Genomic DNA, 23,005 nt, shown 5'->3' on the forward strand with positions numbered 1-23,005 from the left:
GGAGGAAGATTAAAAAATCTGATGTGTTGTGCCTCATACTCAATGTCAGCAAGACCGAGGAGTTGATTATTTTCTTGAGGAGGAGGAAACTGAAGGTCCGTGAGCCAGTCCTCATTGGGTGATTAGAGGTGGAGAGAGTTGACAACTTTAAATTCCTTGGTGTTATTTTAGAGAATCTGTCCTGGACCCAGCAGATAAGTGTAATTATGAAGAAAGCACAACAGCAGCATTACTTCCTTAGATGTGAAGATTTGGCATGACATCCAAAACTTTGAGAGACTTCTATAGACGTGTGGTGGAGAGTATATTGACTGGCTACATGCAGCCCGATATGGAAATACCAATGCCCTTGAACAGAAAATCCTACAAAAAGTAGTGGATATGACCCAGTGCATCATGGGGAAAGCCCTCCCCATCATGGAGCATGTCTACACAGAGTGTTGTCGCAGGAAAGCAGCATGCATCATCAGGGATCCCCATCGCCCAGGTCGTGCTCTCTTCTTGCTGCTGCCATCAGGTCGAAGGTATGGGAGCCTCAAAACCCATACCACCAGGTTCAGGAACAGTTCTTACCCCTCAACCATCTGGCTCTTGAACCGTAGGTGATTACCTCACTCAACTTCATTTGTCCCATCACTGAGCTGTTCCTACAACCTATGGACTCACTTCGTGATATTTATTGCTTGCTTATTATTACTAGTTTTTTTTCTTCTGTATTTACACAGTTTTTTGCAGACTGGTTTTCCGCCCAGTTGGTGCGGTCTTTCATTGATTCTGTTATGGTTATTGGATTTACTGAGTATGCCCATAAGAAAATGAATATATAGTGACATATATGTACTTTGATAATAAATTTACTTTGAACTTTTTAAACTTTGAGTGAAACCAGCACTCACAATTGATTCTTTCAGTGCACTCCATCGATGCTTAAAATGTTTGATTGTTAAAAAATAAATTATGAGCGTCTGAGACTGAATCACTATGTGATAGAGGACAACTGCACGCTCATTCTGATTCCAGGATACCACTTGTCAAGTAGCCATCAGCTAGATGGTTTCATCTCTTGTTCTGACCAATAGAATTCCTGTGATCTCTAGCAAGACTTGCAGTGAAGGTGTATGTATCTACATTAATAAGAGCTGGTGTGTGAATGCTTTGATAGTGATGACCCATTGTTTGCTTGTGGCAGAGATCTTAATGGCAAAGTGCAGGCCTGTCTATTTACTGAGGGGGTTCACTGCCATTGTAATTATACATTTGAGGTCAGAAGTTTACATACATCTAGGTTGAAGTCATTAAAACTCATTGTTTAACCACTCCACAGATTTCATATTAGCAAACTATAGTTTTGGCAAGACATTGAGGACATCTACTTTATGCATGACAGGAGTAATTTTTCCAACAATTGTTTACAGACAGATTATTTCACTTTTAATTGACTATATCACAATTCCAGTGGGTCAGAAGTTTACAAACGAAATCAAAAGAAATCAGCCAAGACCTCAGAGAAAAAAAAATTGTGGACCTCCACAAGTCTGGTTCATCCTTGGGAGCAATTTCCAAATGCCTGAATGTACCACGTTCATCTGTACAAACAATAGTACGCAAGTATAGACACCATGGGACCACGCAGCCATCATACCGCTCAGGAAGGAGACGCATTCTGTCTCCTAGAGATGAATGTACTTTGGCATGAAAAGTGCAAATCAATCCTAGAACAACAGCAAAGGACCTTGTGAAGATGCTGGAGGAAACAGGTAGACAAGTATCTATATCCACAGTCAAATGAGTCCTATATCGACATAAACTGAAAGGCTGCTCAGCGAGGAAGAAGCCACTGCTCCAAAATTGCCATAAAAAAAGCCAGACTACAATTTGCAAGTGCACATGGGGACAAAGATCTTTCTTTTTGGAGAAATGGCCTCTGGTCTGATAAAACAAAAATTGAATTGTTTGGCCATAATGACCATCGTTATGTTTGGAGGAAAAAGGGTGAGGCTTGCAAGCTGAAGAACACCATCCCAACCGTGGAGCATGGGGGTGGCAGCATCATGCTGTGGGGGTGCTTTGCTGCAGGAGGGACTGGTGCACTTCACAAAATAGATAGCATCATGAGGAAGGAAAATTACGTGGATATATTGAAGCAACATCTCTAATTACGTGGATATACTGAAGCAACATTGTTTAAGTGGACAATGACCCCCAAGCATACCTCCAAAGTTGTGGCAAAATTGTTTAAGGACAACAAAGTCAGGGTATTGGAGTGGCCATCACAAAGCCCTGATCTCAATCTGATAGAAAATTTGTGGGCAGAACTGAAAAAGCATGTGCGAGCAAGGAGACCTACAAATCTGACTCAGTTACACCAATTCTGTCTGGAGGAATGGAACAAAGTTCCAGCAACTTATTGTGAGAAGCTTGTGAAAGGCTACCCAAAATGTTTGACCCAAGTTAAACAATTTAAAGACAATGCTACCAAATACTAACAAAGTGTATGTAAACTTCTAACCCACTGGGAATGTGATGTAAGAAATAAAAGCTGAAATAAATCATTCTCTCTACTATTATTCTGACATTTCACATTCTTAAAATAAAGTAGTGATCCTAACTGACATAAGACAGGGAATATTTTCTAGGATTAAATGTCAGGAATTGTGAAAAACTGAGTTTAAATGTATTTGGCTAAGGTGTATGTAAACTTCTGACTTCAACTGTACATTCTTCCCTGTTTTCCTCCCCCCCCCCCCCATGCAAAAGCAGGGGGAAGTGGGGAAGTGCTGTACGATCTCTAAGGTGCTATAATGACTTGCAAAACACATGCCCCAATGGTTTCTTTATTGTTGCTGGCAACTTAAATCATGCAACCTTGAAACAGTGCTGCCTAAATTCTTTCAGCTGATTGACTGTGCTACCAGAGTTGAGAACACATTAGACCTGGTTTATTCCAACATCTCTGGTACATACAAGTCTGTTCCCCACCCCTGCCTCACTCTGACCATTTATCTGTTATGCTAATTCCTGCATGCCATCCACTAATTAAACGTGTCAAACTAGTTCAAAGGGAGATAGAAGGAGCAACCTCAGCATTACAGGGCTTGTTTGAAAATACAGACTGGAGCACGTTCAGGGAGGCGGCTACCTACAGCCATCACATTAACATCACTGAATATGTGAGATCTATGACTGGCTATGTGGCAAGGCATATTGAGGACGTCGTTGTTATTGAACACATCTTTGTGAGGGCAAATCAGAAGCCGTGGCTAACAACAGAGGTCCAGGCACGGCTGAGAGATTGGGATGCTAACTTCAGAATGGGGAATAAGATGGCTCTGATCAGCAAGAGCTGTGCACCATCAGGAAGGCAAAACAGGATTATTCACAGAAAATATACATCCATTTTTGTGACACCAGAGATGTGAGGTGCATGTGAATTGAATTAACTTTATTTCTTACATCCTTCATATACATAGGAGTAAAAATCTTTGTTATGTCTCCATCTGAATGTGCAAATTGTAGTAATTTGTAATAAATAGTATATATAGTAAGATATACAACTGGTCGTTCGGTCCATAACGGACTATGAGTCCACCCTGCATATCAACAACAGTAATGTTTCTCTTCCTGATAGGCTGAATTTCTTTTGCACTCAGTTTGATGCAGGGTATGATGTGCCAGTGAGGAAGTCCCCCCTTCCCCCCAAGGTGCAGGTACTCTGTCTGGCTGCAGCTGATGTGAGGAAAACTCTCGCCAGGGTCAACCCAGGTAAAGCTCGGTGTACTGCTAAGCACCGGCACTTCATAGGGTTGCATGCTCAGCCCACTGCTGACCCTTGACTGCATTGATATATCCAGTTCAAAGCAAATCATCAAGTTTGCTGATAAGATAAGTGGTTAGCTTCGACAACAACATCAAAAATTTATTTATATAGAGATATAGCATGGAGTAGGCCCTTTTGGCCTTTCGAGCCGTGCTGCAGCATCGCCAAAACTCTGATTAACTCTAACCTAATCACGGGACAATTTACAATGACCAGTTAACATGCATCTTTGGAAGGAAGCCGGAGCACTTGGGGAAAGCCCGTGCATTCCATGGGGGGGGGCAGGGGGGGACGTACAGAGACTCCTTCCAGAATGTCACCGGAATTGATTCCAGAACATTTGGAGTTGTAATAGTTTTGCACTAACTGCAATGCTACCGTGGTGCTCAGATCGGGTGCACAACAACTTGAGGCTCAACATGGACAGGACCAAAGAGCTGATTGTGGAGTTCAGAAGGGTGCAGACTGACAACTCCTCATTGCATATACACGGCTCCTCTTTGGAGAGAGTTAGAAGCACCAAGCATCTGGGAGTGCACATGATGGGCAATGTCACATGGTCCCTCAATACCACCTCTTAGGTCAAGAAAGCATGGCGGCATCTTCACTTCTAAAGGTTCAAATTTGAAAGTAAAATTTATTTTCGAAGTGTATCTCACCTGAGATTCATTTCCTTGCAGGTAAACTCAATAAAGTCAATAACCATAATAGAATCAATGAAAGATCACACCAACAGGGTGGGCAACCAGCGTGCAAAAGACAACAAGCTGCAAATACAAAAAGAAAGAAATGATAATAAATAAGCAATAAACATTGAGAACATGGGGGTGAATAGTTTTTGAAAGTGTGTCTATAGGTTGTGGGAACAGTTCAGTGATTCAGTGAAGTTATCCCCTCTGATTCAAAAGCTTGAAGGTTGAGGGGTAATAACTGTTTCTCAACCCAGTGGTATGAGTCCTGAACCTCCTGTACCTTTTTCCGTGTGGCAGCAGTGAGAAGATGACATGACCTGAGGAGACAGAGGTGAATGAGGCTTCCCTCACCCATTTTAACCAATTTTTACAGGAACACCATGGAGAGTGACCTGACCAGCTGCATCAACATCTGGTATGGGAATTGCAAGGCATGTTCCATAAGCCCTACAAAGGATTGTGAGGACTGCTGAGATGATCATCAGGGTCTCTCTTTCACCCATTATAGAGATATAAATCAGGAGCGCTGTATACACAGGGCCCTTAGCATTGTCAATGACCCCTCCCATCTGTCCAACAAACTCTTTGACACCCCCTACCATCAGGCAGGAGGTACTGGAGCATAAAGTTGGGGCAAAAAATGTTAGGATAGGAAACAGTTTCTTCCCTCAGGCTGCAAGACTACTGTACTCCCTGACACCAGCCAGGTCTCATCACCTATGAAGCACCAGTAGCATTATACTGTTTACTTTTTAACTTGTGTTGTATATGCACCTTATTATTTGTAGGGTTTATTTGTTATTTATTTGTGGTAATACTCAGATTCAGTTTATTGTCATTTAGTAACCACAAATGCAATGCAGTTAAAAAATGAGACAATGTTCCTCCAGAATGATATCACAAAAGCACATGATAAAACAGACTACACCAGAATTGGCAATCCCCAATCCAGAGTCTGGGGAGGCTGTTGCGTATTAATATATGTACTGTTTTTTTGCACACCTTGGTCAGGAGGCACAATGTTGCAATTGGCGGTAATCGTGTTTAGTTGAATGATAGTAAACTGAGCTAGAACTTGATTTATAGGTCGATGGTACCCACCATAATAAGTTCTCTAACTCTAACAGTCCTGCTTATTAAACATGCTGTTTCAATTGAAGTTCAATTTCTTCTTAAGTTTATCCTTTGGCAAAATCATTGTCTTTTCAATAAAAGACAATTCAATTAAATTCAATAAACTTCATTAACCCTTTCTCCAATAACTATCCTCCTTGACCTTACAGTCTTCAAGGAGATTTCACATTGATACCTTCGTCATGAAACATCTGCTTTTATTTCCCTGATATCTCCTTCCTACACCCTCCATATCCATTCATCATATTTATGAAGCTCTTTAATCCATGGCGTTGTTTCCTTTCCTGCATCTTCCCACATCTTAACCTGGGTTCCCCTAATGATAGGTGCCATATTGTAATCTTTCATGTGCTGAAATTAAAAAAAAATTGATGATGCTAGAAATATGAAATAAGAGTCGGAATGTTGTTGAAAATCTTAGCGGGTTAGGCAGTATCTGGAAAGGGAAATAGTTAACGATTTAGTTTTACTCTGCTGAATTTTTCCATCACTTTCTCAAGATTCAAGATTGTTTATTGTCACTACAGACACTCTGTTTATATCCCTCCATTCACTCTGTCAAAATATCCAGTAAAACCAGAGACCATAAGAGATGGGAGCAGAATTATCCTTTTGGCCCATTGAGTCTGCTCCACCACTTCATCATGGCAGATCCATTTTTCTCTCTCAACTGTACTCTCCTGCCTTCTTTCTGTAGCCGTTCATGCCCTGACTAAGCAAGAACCATTTTATTGACCTTCGCCTTAAATACACCCAATGACCTGACCTCCACTACCACCTGTGGCAGTGACTTCCACAGATTCACCACCATCTGGCTAAAGAAATTCCTCCTCATCTCCGTTCTAAATAGATGTCTTTCTTTTCTGTGCCCTCTGGGCCTGGACTCCCCCCGCTGTAGGAAACATCCTCTCCACATTCATTCTATTTAGACTTTTCACCATTTGATAGGTTTCAGTGAGATCCCCACCAACCGCACCCCCCCCCCCCCCCCCCCCCCCGTCTTCTAAATTCTAGCAAGTATAGGCTCAGGCTCAGAGCCATTAAACAGTTCTCATACAATAACCCTTTCATTCCTGGAATCAGTTTTTGCGAAGTTCCTTTGAACCCTTTCCATTTTCAGCACATTTCTTGCATCTGGGACCCGAAACTGTTCACAATACTCTCAAGTGAGGTCTTACCAGTGCCTTATGAAGCCTCAGCATTACATCCTTGCTCTTATATTCTAATCCTCTCGAAAGGAATGCTAACGTAGCACTTGCCTTTTTCACTACTGACTAAATCTGCAAGTTAGCTTTCAGGGAAACCTGCATAAGGATACCTTTGCTCCTCAGATTTCTGAATTTTCTGCCCTTTTAGAAAATAGTCTATGCCTTTATTCCTTCTACCAAAGTGCATGACCATACATTTCCCGACATTGTAATCCATCTGCTGCTACTTTGCCCATTTTCTTAATCTGTCCAAATCCTTCTGCAGCTTCCCTGCTTCCTCAACACTACCTGCCCCTGTACCTACCTTCATATTGTCTGCAAGCTTGGCCACAAGTCTTATCAATTCCGTCATCCAAATCATTGACACTTAACGTAAAAAGAAGTGGTCCTAACACTGACTCCTGCAGATCAGCACTAGTCACCAGTAGCCAACCAGAAAAGGCTCCCTTTATTCCCACTCTTTGCCTCCTGCCAATCATCTGTCTGTGTCAGTACAGTACACTTCCTGTAATACCATGGGCTCATACCTTGTTAAGCAGCATCATGTGCAGCACCTTGTCAAAACAAATCATTCACTGATAATCCTTTGTCTATCATGCTGACTTTGACCTGTTTTATCATGTGCCTCCAAGTACCCTAAGATCTCATGCTTAACAATAAACTATTACATCTTCCTAACCACTGAGGCCAGGCTAGCTGGTCTACAATTCATTTTCTTCCACCTCCCTCCCTTCTTGAAGAGTGGAGTGACATATGCAATTTTGCAGTTCTCTGAAATCATGCCAAAATCTAGTGATTCTTGAAAGATTACTGATGCCTCCACAGTCTCCTCAGCTGCCTCTTTCAGAACCCTGAGGTGCAGTCCATCTGGTCCAGTTGACTTATCTACCTTCAGACCTTTCAGCTTCCCAAGCAGCTTTCCCCTAGTAATAGCAATTGCATTCGTTTCTGCCCCCGACATTCTTGAACTTCTGGCCTACTGATAGTGTCTTCCACAGTGAAGACGGATGCAAATTACTTACTTAGTTTGTCTGCCATTTCCTTGTCCCCCATTACTACCTCTCCAGCATGATTTTCCAGCGGTCTGGTATCTGTTCTCACCTCTTTTTTACTCCTGATATATCTGAAAAACTTTTGGTATCCTCTTTGATATTATTGGCTAGCTTACGGTACCTTACTTCATATTTAATCTTTTCCCTCCATATGGCTTTTTTAGTTGCCTTGTATTGGTTTCTAAAAGCTTCCCAGTGCTCTAAATTCCCATTCATTTTTGCTCTATTACATTTTCTTTCTTTTGCTTCTATATTATTTTTGACTTCCCTTGTCAGCCATGGTTACATCATCTTGCCAATAGAATGCTACTTCTTCTTTGGGACGTATTTATCTTGCACCTTCCGAATTTCTCCCATAAACTCCAGCCACTGTTCTTCTGCTGTCATCGCTGCTCTTGTCCATTTCCAATCAACTTTGGCCAGCTCCTCCCTCATGCCTCTGTAATTCGCTTTACTCCGCTGTAATACTGATACATCTGACTTTAGCTTCTCCCTCTCAAATTGCAGGGTAAAGTCTTATTATATTATGATCATTGCCTCCGTAAGCTCCGTAATCATTACACAAGACCCATTCCAGAATTGCCTATTCCCTAGGGTGCTCAGCTACAAGCTGTTCTAGATAGCCATCTTGTAGGCTTTTACAAATACCCTCTCTTTAGATCCAGCATCTACCTGATTTTCCCAATCCATCTGATAATTGAAATCCCCATGACTATCAAAACATTGCCCTTTTTATATGCCTTTTCTATCTCCCATTGTAATTTTTATCCCATACCCTGGCTGCTGTTTGGAGGCTTGCATACAACTCTCATCGGGGTCTTTTTACCCTTGCAATTTTTTAACTCGAGCCAAAAGAATTCTACATTTTCTGATCCTTTGTCACCTCTAAGGATTTGATTTCATTTTTTTTCCAACAGAGCCACCCCACCCCCTCTGCCTACCTGCCTGTCTTTTTGATATAATGTGTATCCTTAGATGTGAAGTCCACAGCAATTATCTTTCAGCTAGGAGTCAGTGATGCCCACAGTGTCATACCTAGCTACACTACAAGATCAGCTACCTTATTCTGTATACTGCATGCATTCAAATATAACATCTTTAGTCCTGTATTCGTCACCCTTTTTGATTTTTATCCCCATGTTACATTGCAGGTCATCCTACTGCAACTATAGTAGTTTGCAGTCACACTGTACTTAAAATTTCTTCCTCTTATTTAAATCTGTTCATATCTTTGATCCTCTGCATTCTGTAGTCCACATTAGGCTTGCAGCTGTCAGTGACCCCAGTTAGACTCTGAATCCCTATCCACTGTAACTTCTAGTTACCTGCATCCAGTGTTCTCTCTAAGGTGCGTGCTTTTGTGCATGCATCCATCTTTTGCTACAAGCACACAAAGCAATTTAAACAGTGCCCAAAAGGTTGTCACCCTCCACCTAGTTGGCATGTTAGATATATTTCACGATCATACACAATCACATTTCCTTTTTCGGTCTTTGATGCAGATGGTGTTGACAACATGGAGTCTGTGATGATATGTTGGCAGATTTTAGAATTGGTTTATTTATACTGTTTTTATTGCAGAAATTATTCAGTGTGCACATGTCACTGTGCAAAACACTTCACAGCACAAGATTTTTGTGCACACTGGTCATTACAAATTAGAGGGAACATTATCTACATGCCATATACTATGGTTCCATCATTTAGTTCTTTTACCTCTCTTTCTAACTTGTATGATTTAGTTTGTTTCTACTTGTCCCTGTGTTGGTTTCACTTTCATGTTGCTATCTCTCAGTTTTAACTTACTCTTACTAATTTTGACGGCATGACTGTTATTTTGTTGTAATTGTGTGAATGACCTTAAAACTGGGGTTCCCAACCTGGGGTGCCCGCACCCCCAGGGGGTGCGAGATGGAATTTCAGGTGGTGTGACAAAGAGTGGCTTGAGTGACAAGTCTCGAGTCATCACTCAGCCAGCTGTCAGTGTGCCTTGAGAAGTGGTAGTAACGTTTGTCCCAAGCACACTCCAGTCTCCCGCTGCCCAAGTCGAGAGAGACGTAAACTCACTCCAGTCTCCCGCTGCCCGAGTCAGCGTTGAGGATTCTCATCAGTGTTACCTGGAAAATTACACCTCAGAGTGGAGGAGTCTCATCAGTGTTACCTGGAAAATTACACCTCAGAGTTGAGGAGTCTCATCAGTGTTACCTGGGAGTTACACCTCAGAGTTGAGGAGTCTCATCAATTTACTGTTTACAACTTTTTCTGAATAAATTAGAATCTAATTGCTCAATTTATATTTGCATTTTATGCACTGAGTTAAAAGCTTAGTATTTTAAGTTCAATTTGTTCACCCGCAGTATTGTATGTGGTTCAATTTGTGGTTCAAAACTTAGAAATTAGACTTCTTCGTCTTCAAATGTGATATTACTTTTGTAGGGGGTGCGAACATTAATCAAACATTTCCTAGGGTTGTGGGGCATAGAAAAGGTTGGGAACCACGCCTTAAAATATTCTTCACCTTAATATGGTCAAGAGCAAAGCCACTTTACTTTGTTTTGGGTTTCTTTCTACTCAAACTGGGTGGTGCACAATTCCAATGTCGTTATTGATTGAGCGTAATTTCTATTTCATACCAACCACTAAGACTGCTTAATTCTCCTTTCCCATTTCCCAGTTGTATTGATACCAGTAAATTCGACTTTGTCACCTTCCAACCCTCTTCACCACCCCATAGCCCCACTAACCCCACAACCAACTTTTTCAGTATACTGCAAAATTAAGTATATTATTTTAAGACCATAAGACATAGGAGCAGAATTAGGCCATCTGGCCCATCAAGTCTGCTCTGCCATTCAATCATGGCTGATGCTTTTTTTCCCCTCCTCCTCAACCCCATTTCCTGGCCGTCTCCCCGTAACTTTTGATGCCATGTGCAATCAAGAACCTATCAGTCTCTACCTTATATACACCCAATGACCTGGCCTCCACAGCTGCATGTGCCAACAGATACCACAAATTCATCTCCCTTTGGCTAAAGAAATTTCTCCGCATCTCTGTTTTGAATTGATGCTCCTCTATCCTGAGGCTGTGCCCTTTTGTCCTGGACTCTCCCCACATGGGAAATATCCTTTTCACATCTACTCTGTCTAGTCCTTTCAATGAGATCCCCCCCCCCCCCCATCCTTCTAAATTCCAGCGAGTACAGACCCAGGGTCAATAAACGTTCCTCGTATGATAACCCTTTCATTCCTAGAATCATCCTTGTGAACCTCCTGTGGACACTCTGCAATACCAGCACATCTGTTCTAAAATGAGGAGCCCAAAACTGTACATAATACTCAAGCTGAGGCCTCACCAGTGCCTTCTAAAGTCTCAGCATCACATCCTTGCTCTTGTATTCTAGACCTTTTGATAATGAATGCTAACATTTCATTTGCCTTCTTCACCACCGACTCAACCTGTAAATTAACCTTTAAGGTGTTCTGCAAGGGAGAATGGGCTCAAAAGGCTGAAAGACCTAAAAGTACATAAGTCACCCGGACCAGAGGAACTACACCCTAGGGTTCTGAAAGAGGTAGTGTTCAAAATTATGGCGGCATTAGAAATGATCTTTCAAAAATCATTGGATTCTGGCATGGTACCAAAGGACTGGAAAATTGCAAATGTCACTCCACTCTTTAAGAAAGGAGAAAGGCTGCAGAAAGGAAATTATAGACCAGTTAGTCTGACCTCAGTGGTTGGGAAGATGTTGGAGTCAATTGTTAAGAATGAGATTAGGCTGTCTTCTCACTGCTGCCATCAGGAAGGAAGTAGAGGATCCTCAGGGCCCACATCATCAAGTTCAGGAACAGTCACCATCAGGCTCTTGAACCAATGGGGATCATCTCATCCAACTTCACTCACTCCAACACTAAACTGTTCCACAACATATTGTCTCACTTTCAAGAACTCTTCATCTCATGTGTTCTATAGTTATAGCTTATTTATTTATTATTATTTTATTTTTGTTTCTTTATTTACTGTGAATGCCCACAAGAAAATTAATTTCTGGGATGTATATGATGACAAATACAGTGCCTATAAAAAGTATTCATCCCTCTTAGAAGTTTTCAAGTCACTATTTAATAGATGTACCTTTAGCAGCAATTGCAGCCTTGAACCTGTTTGGATAGGTCTCTATCAGCTTTGCACATCTGGACACTGCAATTTCCCCCCATTGTTCTTTACAAAGCTGCTCAAGCTCTGTCAGATAGCAGTTGGGGATCGTGAGTGAACAGCCCTTTTCAAGTCCAGCCGCAAATTTGTAATTGGATTGAGGTTTGGACTCTGAATTGGCCACTCCAGGACATTGTTATTAAGCCATTCCTGTGTAGCTTTGGCTTTATGCTTGAGGTCATTGTCTCGCTGGAAAACAATTGTTCCCCCAAGTCGCAGTTCTCTTGCCGACTGCATCAGATTTTCCTTCAGGAATTCCCTGTATTTTGCTACATTCTTTTTCCCCACTACCTTCAGAAGCCTTCCAGGGCCTGCTGCAGTGAAGAATCCCCACATGATGCAGCCACCACCATGTTTCATGGTAGGGATGGCATGTTTTTGATGATGTGTGGCGTTTGGCTTATGCTAAACATAGCATTTAGTCTGATGGCCAAAAAGCTCTATTTTGGTTTCATCAGACCATAGAACCTTCTTCCAGTTACTTCAGAGTCTCCCACATGCCCTCTGGCAAACTCTAGCTGATATTTCATGAACTTCTTTCAACAGTGGCTTTCTCTTTGCCACTCTCCCATAATGTGCAGTCTCTCCCATCTCAGCTTCTGAAGCTTGTAACTCCTCTAGAGTTGTCATAGGTCTCTTGGTGGTCTCCCTCACTAGTCCCCTTCTTGCACGTCACTCAGTTTTTGAGATCTGCCTGCTTAGGCAGATTTACAGCTGTGCCATATTCTTTCAATTTCTTGATTACTGATTTAACTGTACTCCAAGGGATATTCAGTGACTTGGAAATTACCTTCTATCCATCTCCTGACTTGTGCTTTTCAATAACCTTTTTGTGGAGTTGCTTGGAGTGTTCTTTTGTCTTCATGGTGTAGTTTTTGCCAGGATACTGACTTGCCAGCAGTTGGACCTTCCAGATACAGGTATATTTTTACTGCAATCAATTGAAGCACCTTGACCGCACACAGGTCTCTAAAAACAGATCTGCATTTAACTAATTATGTGACTTCTAAAACCACCTGGCTGCACCAGTGATGATTTGGTGTAACATATTAAAGGGTGGTGAATACTTATACAACTAATTATTTTGAGTTTAATATTTGTAATTAATTTAGATCACTTTGTAGAGATCTGTTTCCACTTTAAGAGAAAAAGACACTTTTTATGTCAATCAGTGTCAAAAAAGTCAAATTAAATTCACTTTGATTCAATGTTGTAAAACAATAAAACATGAAAACTTCCAAATGGAGTGGATATTTCTTAAAGTCACTGTATGTACTTTGAAAATGAATTTACTTTGAACTTTGTATGCTCTGAGGAAGATAGAATTTTACCATCTTGCTATCATGCAAGCTTATATTGGGTATCATTGGAGCAATGTAGGAGATTTGTTGGGAAGTTGAGAGTTACCTTTGAGACTAAAGGAAGGGAATCTGAAAAATGATAGCCTGTATTGAGTTTCTCCACTATCGAGAAACCAAAACATGAGCCAGGATATAATAATCTAGATTTGTGGATAGTGGGAAGGAAGAAGAGAAGTTGTTGATTCCCCTGTGGTTACTTGGAAATTTGCTACGGAAAGAGAAGTAGTTGGTAGAGTTGGAAGAATGAACCACAGAATTACAGTTGGAATTGTCCCTTCACAATGCTAACATGAGAGGAGATGTGTGTGGTGTTATAGTCCTTTTGAAAGTGGTAGAAATTTAGTAGGATGAATGTGGAAGATGTTGGAGTGGATTTATCTTTCTGGTTGGGAGAAGCAGGTGACAGCAGGAATGAGGGAAGCCTGGTCAAATGTGAAAGGGGAAACCATAGTTAAATAAAAAGGCACTGGTGAGGAAAATGTCATCATCTGTGTATATGTGATCAGGAGAAACTGAAAGAATAGAGTTCGTGGAGGAAGCGGGTTGGGTGAAAGATGTAGAGGAAATAGCTGTAGGAATCAGTGGGACCACTTTGCAGAACACCTCTGTCGTGTCTACAAGGACAATCTATGACTGTGTGGGTTTTCACTTGGTGCTGCAGTGACGTACCAAAGACTTGCAGTTAGTTGGGTTTTTTAGCCTCTAAATTTCTGTAAGCATGTAGATGAAAGGCAGGATCTGAGGGAAGTTTATTGGAATGGTTATGAGGAAAAGATTGCAGAGTGAACTGACACAGATGCAGTGGACTTAATAACCTTCTATGTTGTATGGAACTATGCAAATCAGTGGGCTTAAGATTGATATTAAGTGCTAAGTTTCCAATGAGTTGTCAAGAGAGGGAAGTATTATACTGTATATGGACCATGTGAAAGTGAGAACAGAATGGAATTTGGCAACAAACGTTATGAAATCTTGAGTCCCTTGCAAGTACTGGGGGAGGCACTAATATAGTCATCAATATAAAGAAAAATGAATTGAGGAAGTGGCCAGTATAGGACTGAAATCAAGTATTGATCCACATACCTAAGAAACTATATAGGTATTGCTTGAGTGCCATAATAGTTCTCATTAGTTGTGCTTTTCATCTGTGTCTGAGAGTATAAGCCTATGTATTCTGAAAAGAGCATTGTTTAATGGAATGATCATGATCCAAGGTGACCATGTTAGCATTAAGTGTTTACAGTTCAGGGAACCTGGCTCACAGTTAATGAGGTTGAGATCAGATACTGTATTGAATCAAAATAGGAAATGGTGTGTTGTTTCAAGATGGAGTCACTGTTTTGATTAAGTACTGCCAAATTCATCTGTCATTAGGGATAGGAGAATGTGATGGTGAGTGGGGCAGGTACTGGAATCTAATGAGTAGCTCTGGAAGAACCTAAGCCTCCCACTTGTCTAGCACAGTCACAATTCCTATTGTGTATGTAGATGAGAGAGGAGATTTCAGGGATGATGGATCAGTACAAGAAGTCATCGATCCAGGGAGGGTGAAGGGAATATAGTAGCAATAAGCAAGAGTCTAGTCGGGGGACTACTGCTCTCTGCATCTGTGAATGTGAGCTCCATTGGCTGTGTTCTCTGCATAGTGCTAAGGTCAAAGGTATCATGTTGGGATTGGGATTAAATTGGAATAGGAGGGAATAAATCCAGTTATCCAGAACATTAATAAGAAAAAAGTGAAATACGGAAGTCAATTGTCAGGAAAGATGAACAATTTCTAAAATGTTTCCATAACAATATAAAAAGAAGAAAAAAATAACAGGAGTTAATGGGGTAGGAAAAATATTTTAAAGAAATAAGGAAATAGCATAATAATTAAATATTTTGCCTCTCTGAAATGAATAAAATTCTTAAGTGCCCTTAGATATGGGAAAGATATTTCCCCTCAATGAGGAATCTATAACTGAGGAAAGGTTGTTCTGTTCTCAAAGAAAAGGGTAATTCCTTGGGACTGAAATAAAGAGAAATTTCTTCATGATAATATAGTCACTCTTTGGAATTCTCCACCTCAAAGGACTATGTGGACTCAGATATTGCAGTCAAAATAGATCAATTTGGTTGTAGGTTTGAATGGAACTGAGAGATGCAGGTATCAGTTAGGAAACTGCTATATGAGCTAGATTAGCCATGATCTGGTTAAATGGCAAAGTAGGCTGGAGAAGCAAAATGACCAAATTTTATTTGTATCTTTATGGAAAACCCAAGGAAACTTTTTCTATCAGAGGTTCATGAGACTTTGGATTTCTTCCTTAAAGGATAGTGAAAGACATAATACTTGATGAACAATGGAGTGAAAGGTTATAGAAAAGTGTGGCACATAAGCCACTTGTATACCCACCAAAGGTATTTTTGCCTGGTCTTAATATAGAACTTGAACTTATGAAAATTATGTGAAAATGATGACAAGGAAGGTGAAAGATTTTCATATTTGAGACAGACATTTCCCAGAGTATTTGATGCCAAGATTAAGGATGGTATATTTGTTGGTCCACAAAAATTCTGGCCATCAATGACAGGAGATTTGAAGAACTTCTATTGGGACCAGAGAAAATCGCAAGGAAGACATTCAAGGATGTTGTTGAAAATTTTCTTGGCAACTACAGAGCACCAAACTGCAGCTGGTTGACAACATCCTTCAAGCATACAAAACCATGAAGTGCAATACGTCACTCAAGATTCATTTTCTCCATTCCCATTTAGACTTCTTCCCTACAAGTCTTGGTACTGTCAGTGACGAGCATGGTAAAAAGTTTCACCAGGACATTGTGGTCATGGAGTAAAGGTGTTAGGGCAACTGTAATTCATCAATGCTGTTTGATTATTGTGGGAAGTCTCGGACACTGAGTACAAATGAAAATCATCAACAGAATATTTTTAGTTGAACTATTGCAAAGCATCAGTACCATTATGCACTTAAATGCATTATATTCAATAAAAGTTAATTTCTTGTTTCTCCAAATTCCTATGTGATATAAGTGGTTTGAAATTATATTTGTGTTCAGCTTTAAGTGGTCTATCATAACCACAAAATATTTCTGAAGAAGTAACACTTTTTGAAAAATACTTTGCTGCTCAGTGTTATCATTGGTTGACAGGATTGTTACAATTACACATTAAATTTGAGGGAATGAGTAGCCTACTCCTAATTTATGTATGTAGTGGAGAAAAAAATGTTTAGAGTGAATGAACATCTCAAAATAATAGCATTAGTAAAAAAGAGAATACTTTGGGAGAAATTAATGGAACTGAAAACTAATGACCTTGTATTAAGGAAACGATAGTAAGGCACAAAAACAATAATAGAATTGGGCAGACATGATACAGATTTATGAAAGGAACATTGTGTTTGACAAATGTTCGTGTTTTGAATTTGTAACATGTGTAAATAGATAAAGGGGTGCCATTGGGGAGGGCCTTTGATAAGATGTCACAAAAGAATAATAAACAAATTAGAACTGAATTGTGGATTACAAGTTTTTGGATGATTTGTTAAAGGATCTTTTTCAGATCGGGAGGCTATGACAATTAGTGCTGTAGGATGGAGACTGTTAAGGTTATGGGTTAGGAAATGGCAATGGAATATACTGTAAAACCATTGCTAATGTAGAAAAATGTAGAGAAACTATGGAATTTAAAATGGTGAGAAACTGAATGATGTAACCTTGGTTTGCTGTTATACAAACCACTGTGGTGAGCTGAGGTTGTGGCCTGCTCCGGCTGCTTCAGGCTTTGTGGCTGTGGACTCACTTTCATTCTGAATGCCATTTGCTTACTTTTATTGTTTGCACAATTTTTTTCTCTCTCTGCACATTGGGTGTTTGATGATCAGTTTTTAATAGGTTCTTTTAAGTTTCTGTGTTTAATCCATAAACAAGTAACCCATAAATGACTCATAAGAAGAGACTGTCGAACACCCAATTTTCATTGCACATTGGGTGTTCGATCTTTTTTTAATGGGTATTTTATTCTTTTTTTATGGGCATGGTTTGGTTAATGTATGTATTTGTGTGCTGTGTATGATTTTAGATGTCTTTGTTCTGTGGCTGCCTGTTACACAAATCTCAAGGTAGTATAATGTATATATACTTTGCAAATAAATGTACTTTGAACTTTTGTAGCTGCCTTGTAAAGAGATGAATCTCAAGAATTTGAATTGACTTTATTTCTTACATCCTTCATATACAAGAGGAGTAAAAATCTTTGTTACGTCTCCATCTAAATGTGCAATGTGCAATTTATAGTAATGTATAGCAAGTAGTGTGTACAACAAGACAGTCAATGCAACATAGAAATACAATTGTGTAAGCATGAATTAATCAGTCTGATGGTCTGGTGGAAGAAGCGTCCTGGAGCCTGTTGGTCCTGGCTTTTATGCTGCGGTAGTGTTTCCTGGATGGTAGCAGCTGGAACAGTTTGTGGTTGGGGTGACTCGGGTCCTCAATGATCCTTCAGGCCCTTTGTACACACCTATCTTTGTAAATGCCCTGAATAGTGGGAAGTGCACATCTACAGATGCACTGGGCTGTCCACACCACTCTCTGCAGAATCCTGCAATTGAGGGAAGTACAGTTCCCGTATCAGGCAGTGATGCAGCCAGTCAGGATGCTCTCAATTGTGCCCCTGTAGAAAGTTCTGAGGATTTGGGGGCCCATACCAAACTTCTTCAACTGTCTGAGGTGAAAGAGGCGCTGTTGTGCCTTTTTCACCACATAGCCGGTATTTACAGACCATGTGAGATCCTTGGTGATGTTTATGTTGAGGAGCTTAAAGCCATTCAGTCTCTCAACCTCAGATCGATTAATGTCAATAGGATTTAGCCTGTCTTCATTCCTCCTGTAGTTCACAACAGCTCGTTTGTTTTTGCGACATTGAAGGAGAAGTTGTTTTCTTGACACCACTGTGTCACTGTGTCAGGCTGCCTCATTATTATTTGAGATTAGGCCAATCAGTGTAGTATCGTCAGCAAATTTAATTAGATTGGAGCTGTGAGTAGTGACACAGTCATGGGTATATAGAGAGTAAAGGAGGGGACTTAGGACACAACCTGAGCGGCACCTATGTTGAGGGTCAGAGGTGAGGGAGCCCACTCTTACCATCTGCCAGTGATCTGACAGTAAGTCCAGGATCCAGCTACATAAGGCAGGGTGAAGGCCGAGGTCTCTGAGCTTCTTGTTGAGCCTGGAGGGAATTATGGTGTTGAATGCTGGGCTGTAGTCCAAGAACAGCATTCTCACATAAGCATCCTTCTTCTCTAGATGTGTAAGGACGGTGTGAAGAGCTGTGGCTATTGCATCATTTGTCCATTGGTTATGTCAGTAGGTGAATTGTAGGGGTTCCAATGTGGGTGGTAGCATGCTGCAGATGTAGTCCTTGATCAGCCTCTCAAAGCAATTTGCTTGTTACTGAGGTGAGTGTGACAGGACACCAGTCATTCAGACATGTTACCTTGGTCTTTTTAGGTACAGCAACAATGGTGGATGATTTTTATACATACTTTGTACTTTGAACTTTAATAGGCAGGTGAAGACAATTAGGAAAACCATGTGAATGTTGCCTTTATTGCACAAAGATCTCACAACAATATATACTGTAATTACATGGGGTCTGGTGAGGCTACATTCAGAATATGCACATTGATTTGGTCTTCCTACCAAAGGATGACCAGAAGCAGCACGGCAAAGATTGATTAGACTGATTCACAGGAATGAGGGAGTTTGGAGAGGTTAAACACACTGTGCTTATGCTCGGTGCCTATGTTTATAAGAATGCAAGTAATTGTATTGAAATGTACAAAAGCTTTTCAGGGCTCTGTGGTATGCAGTCAGGGAAGAGGGCTATCTAGAATTGGGAATGGTGGCGTCAAAAATGGGGTTGGTCATTTTAAACTGAACAAAGAAGAGTGGTGAATTTTTGGAATTCTCTCCAAAAAGGGCAGAGAAGTGGGTAGGTTGTTAAGTATTATCAAGGTGGAAATTGTTTTTTTTTTATTTTTAAGGGAATCTAGGGTTATGGGATCACTTCAGTAAAGTGGCACTGAGGTAAAAAGATCAGCCTTGATCTTAGTTGATTGGTGAAAGCAGTGCATGGTCCAGATACTCTTTCATGGATCTATTTATTAATTGAAAAGCAACTAATTCAACAATTTTCAAAGTTGCAAAACACTTTCTTTTTTGAATGTTACATCATAAAAATTCAGTTAAATTCTCTTCTGCAACACAGTGAAGGTTTATCTTACCCCCAATACATCTACAAAGATTGGGTTGATATTGAATGCCAATATCATGGGTTAAAATAGCATATTTAAAAAGATGCATTTATGAGTATAACTTTACATGCTGGCTTTACTAAATAGTGTGGTCTTCAAGAGGAAATGTTTTGTAATTCATGGGTCAGATTGGTTGCATTTCAAAATAAGCACCTTCAGAATTGCAATTAACTCTTCATGTTACAATAAAACTTGGTTAATTGGGACTACCCAGGACTAGTGCTGGACTAGCAAATTTTCCAGATGATTGGATGTTACTCCAGCTGCTGTTTTAATTTTTTTATATAAGTTTCACAATAATATAAGTTTGCCACTGAATGTGGTAAGTTTATATGGAGTATGGGAACTCCAAGCTCAGTCTAACATATTGAAGGAAATGTGGGCATCATGACTTGGTGATCTAGATGTCTATCCATACATTATTGGAGTTTTACTGTAGTAGCTTATTCTGTAACAGCATTGCTGTCTGTGGACTGCGCGTGTGAGAGTGGAACTGCATTCTGTCCTCTGTAGAAACCTGTTTAGTATGAGAGATTCTCTCAATCCCTTGTTACTATCTTAACTTTGTTACAAAGTCTTTCTGAAGACTTTTACAATCTTGTGTAATTTAAATTTGATATTTAATGTTGAACTAAAGTGTTTCAGTAATTTATATTTGTCCCCGCTATGTGATATTGGGCTATTGATGGATGTGCTGATTATATGCTCATACTGTAATTAGCCATACAGGCATCATAATGGTAATTTTTTCTTCTCCCTAAGCACATTAGAGAATAGCACACTTGGTAAAATAATAGGCATTTATTAAAATAACATTTTCTGCCTCTGCAAACATGAGGAAATCTGCAGATGCTGGAAATTCAAGCAACGCACACAAAATGCAAAAGGACAGTCTTCACGAAGGGTCTCGGCCCGAAACGTCGACAGTGCTTCTCCTTATAGATTCTACCTGACCTGCTGCGTTCCACCAGCATTTTGTGTGTATTTTCTGCCTCTGATGCAGTTTGAGATTCACTCTCAATTGCTTCTGCTTGGAAACAAAATGCATCCTGTATTGAGTTAGTGGGTGAAGGCAAAGTTTATGGCAGCTGTGGATTTCAACATAACAATTTATATTAGCGCACAGGATGGAAGTATTTGTCAGCCAGTAATTGGAATCTGTTGTGAGGCAGGGTTACTGACCTGTATCATAATCTAACTCCTTCTTCCAAATTGCTGCCTGATCCATTGAACACTTGCAGCCTTTTATGTTTTTTTTCACATTTTGGACTTGAACTGTCTACAGTGTTTTTTGTTCTCATTTGTGATCTTTTATTCCTTTCCTCTCTGGGTTTCTGGGATGCGTTCACCCATTTAAATGTAACTACTGAAACCTTATTGAATACTCATGCCAATAATTAATATTGTTTCAACACTGATCTACTCTGTAGTTTAATACTAGGTTGCACAGTTTCTCTCCAGCCTCTTATCTAGAAAATTACTTGATATTTTACATATTTATTTCCATTGTCAGATTTGTGAATTTGTATAACCGTACCAAATTTTGAAGTGATTGATAGGTTAATTTTGAACATTTCGAAAATTTTGATTTTGCTTTATCAAGGATGGATGTCACCAATACGTTTCCTATGGATATGAATGTTACCCAGTTTGTTGCTTGTTAATGATTTTGTGATGATAATCTAATAATTATATGTTAATATATTCATAGGTACATGTACCATGTCTTAACGAAGAACACAACTGTGACAGATAGTAATCGTAATTTGCTGGTGGAAACAATTCGATCTATTACAGAAATCCTCATCTGGGGAGATCAAAATGACAGCTCTGTATTTGAGTAAGTCACAATCAGTGTTTTGTATTATTTCTGAGAAAAGAAAGGAACTACGATGAAGTCAGTTCTATATTAATTCTTTCTATGGAATTGGGCAAATATACTTTTGGTAGTTTCATTATATAAATTTGAAAATAAGATATGGCTTGCATAGAGTTAAGTTAGGAAATGTGGCTCCTTCCTCTGCACTAATACCTAATTTCCTGATAACTAATTAAGTAGGCAAGTTTCACATACATTTTAGCTGCTTTGTTGACTCCCAGAGAACATTTGATTTCAGATTTTTCAACCCTAGCAAAACTAAGAACTCCCTGGCTAAGATACGTTGGCACAAACCTATAACCTGTCGTTGTCGTCAGCACTTTGGCACAGTATTCTGACACTTCCAATATAGTTGCACTGCATGAAGGATACAGGTAGTTCTGCTAAAACATGATATTTTTGGTCCTAAGAAACCTTAGGTTATAGAAAATACAAAAACAATTTTATCAATAGCAAAATGGAGGTTAGGGGCAAGAGTGTTTCAGACTTAGAGTCATAAAGTACGATAGCACAGAAACAGGCCCTTCAGACCATCTTGTCCATGCTAACCTGATCTGCCTAGTCCTATCTCCCTGCATACAGAACAAGAACCTCAAAATCCTTCCCATTTGTGTACCCATGCAACCTTCTCCTAAATGTTATTTTCTTCAAAAGTAGTTTCAAGCATAAAAGCTATTCTTAAAGGATACACTTGCTACCCCTGGATGAAATAGCTCCTTAAACTTTAAATCATTACTAATGAAGAAATGTTTTGTTACAGCTTTTTCTTGGAGAAAAACATGTTTGTTTTCTTCTTAAATATCTTGCGCCAGAAATCCGGTCGCTATGTGTGTGTGCAGCTGCTTCAGACGATCAATATCCTGTTTGAAAATATTAGTCATGAAACCTCACTGTGTAAGTTTATATTTCTTAATAACTTTTTAAAAATCTACTTTAAACACTCTTTTCCCTTATGTTTTTCTGTAGTTCCAGACCACAGAATGAATGAAATATTACTGAGGTTAAATATAGAAGAAAAGTTGAGTTAGGTTGTTTTTCCATTGATATATCTTATTACCGGGTATATATGACAACTATTTGAATCCTTGATGAAGCTACTAGATAAAGATTTAGGAGGCAGTTTTACCTTTCATAAGGCATTGATACTTTATCTTAAACAAATATTTTTTTCATGATCAAATAAGGAAAAAATATGTCATGTTCTTCCTTTAGGTTTCTACTTTATATCACTGTACTGGTGAATCATCTCATCCCACCTCACCTTCAACTCTACCAGTGTGTCTGTGTTTTTCTCAGTAATTGTTTTTTTTACCCTTTTCACT

At 39.7% G+C, this 23,005-nt stretch overlaps 1 protein-coding gene across 6 annotated transcripts in view; it reads left to right on the top strand.

Moving 5' to 3' along the window:
* Window positions 1–23,005, top strand: part of clec16a (C-type lectin domain containing 16A) — a 230,884-nt gene that overhangs the window by 6,965 nt on the left and 200,914 nt on the right. For all 6 annotated transcript variants that reach the window (XM_073060358.1, XM_073060359.1, XM_073060354.1 and 3 more), the window contains exons 2-3: window positions 21,516–21,644; window positions 22,444–22,577. In XM_073060358.1, coding sequence (XP_072916459.1) covers window positions 21,516–21,644; window positions 22,444–22,577 — 263 coding nt within the window. The remainder of the gene's footprint in view (window positions 1–21,515; window positions 21,645–22,443; window positions 22,578–23,005) is intronic.

This window comes from Hemitrygon akajei, chromosome 11 (assembly GCF_048418815.1).
Source record: "Hemitrygon akajei chromosome 11, sHemAka1.3, whole genome shotgun sequence".
In the NCBI taxonomy this organism is placed as follows: Eukaryota; Metazoa; Chordata; class Chondrichthyes; order Myliobatiformes; family Dasyatidae; genus Hemitrygon; species Hemitrygon akajei.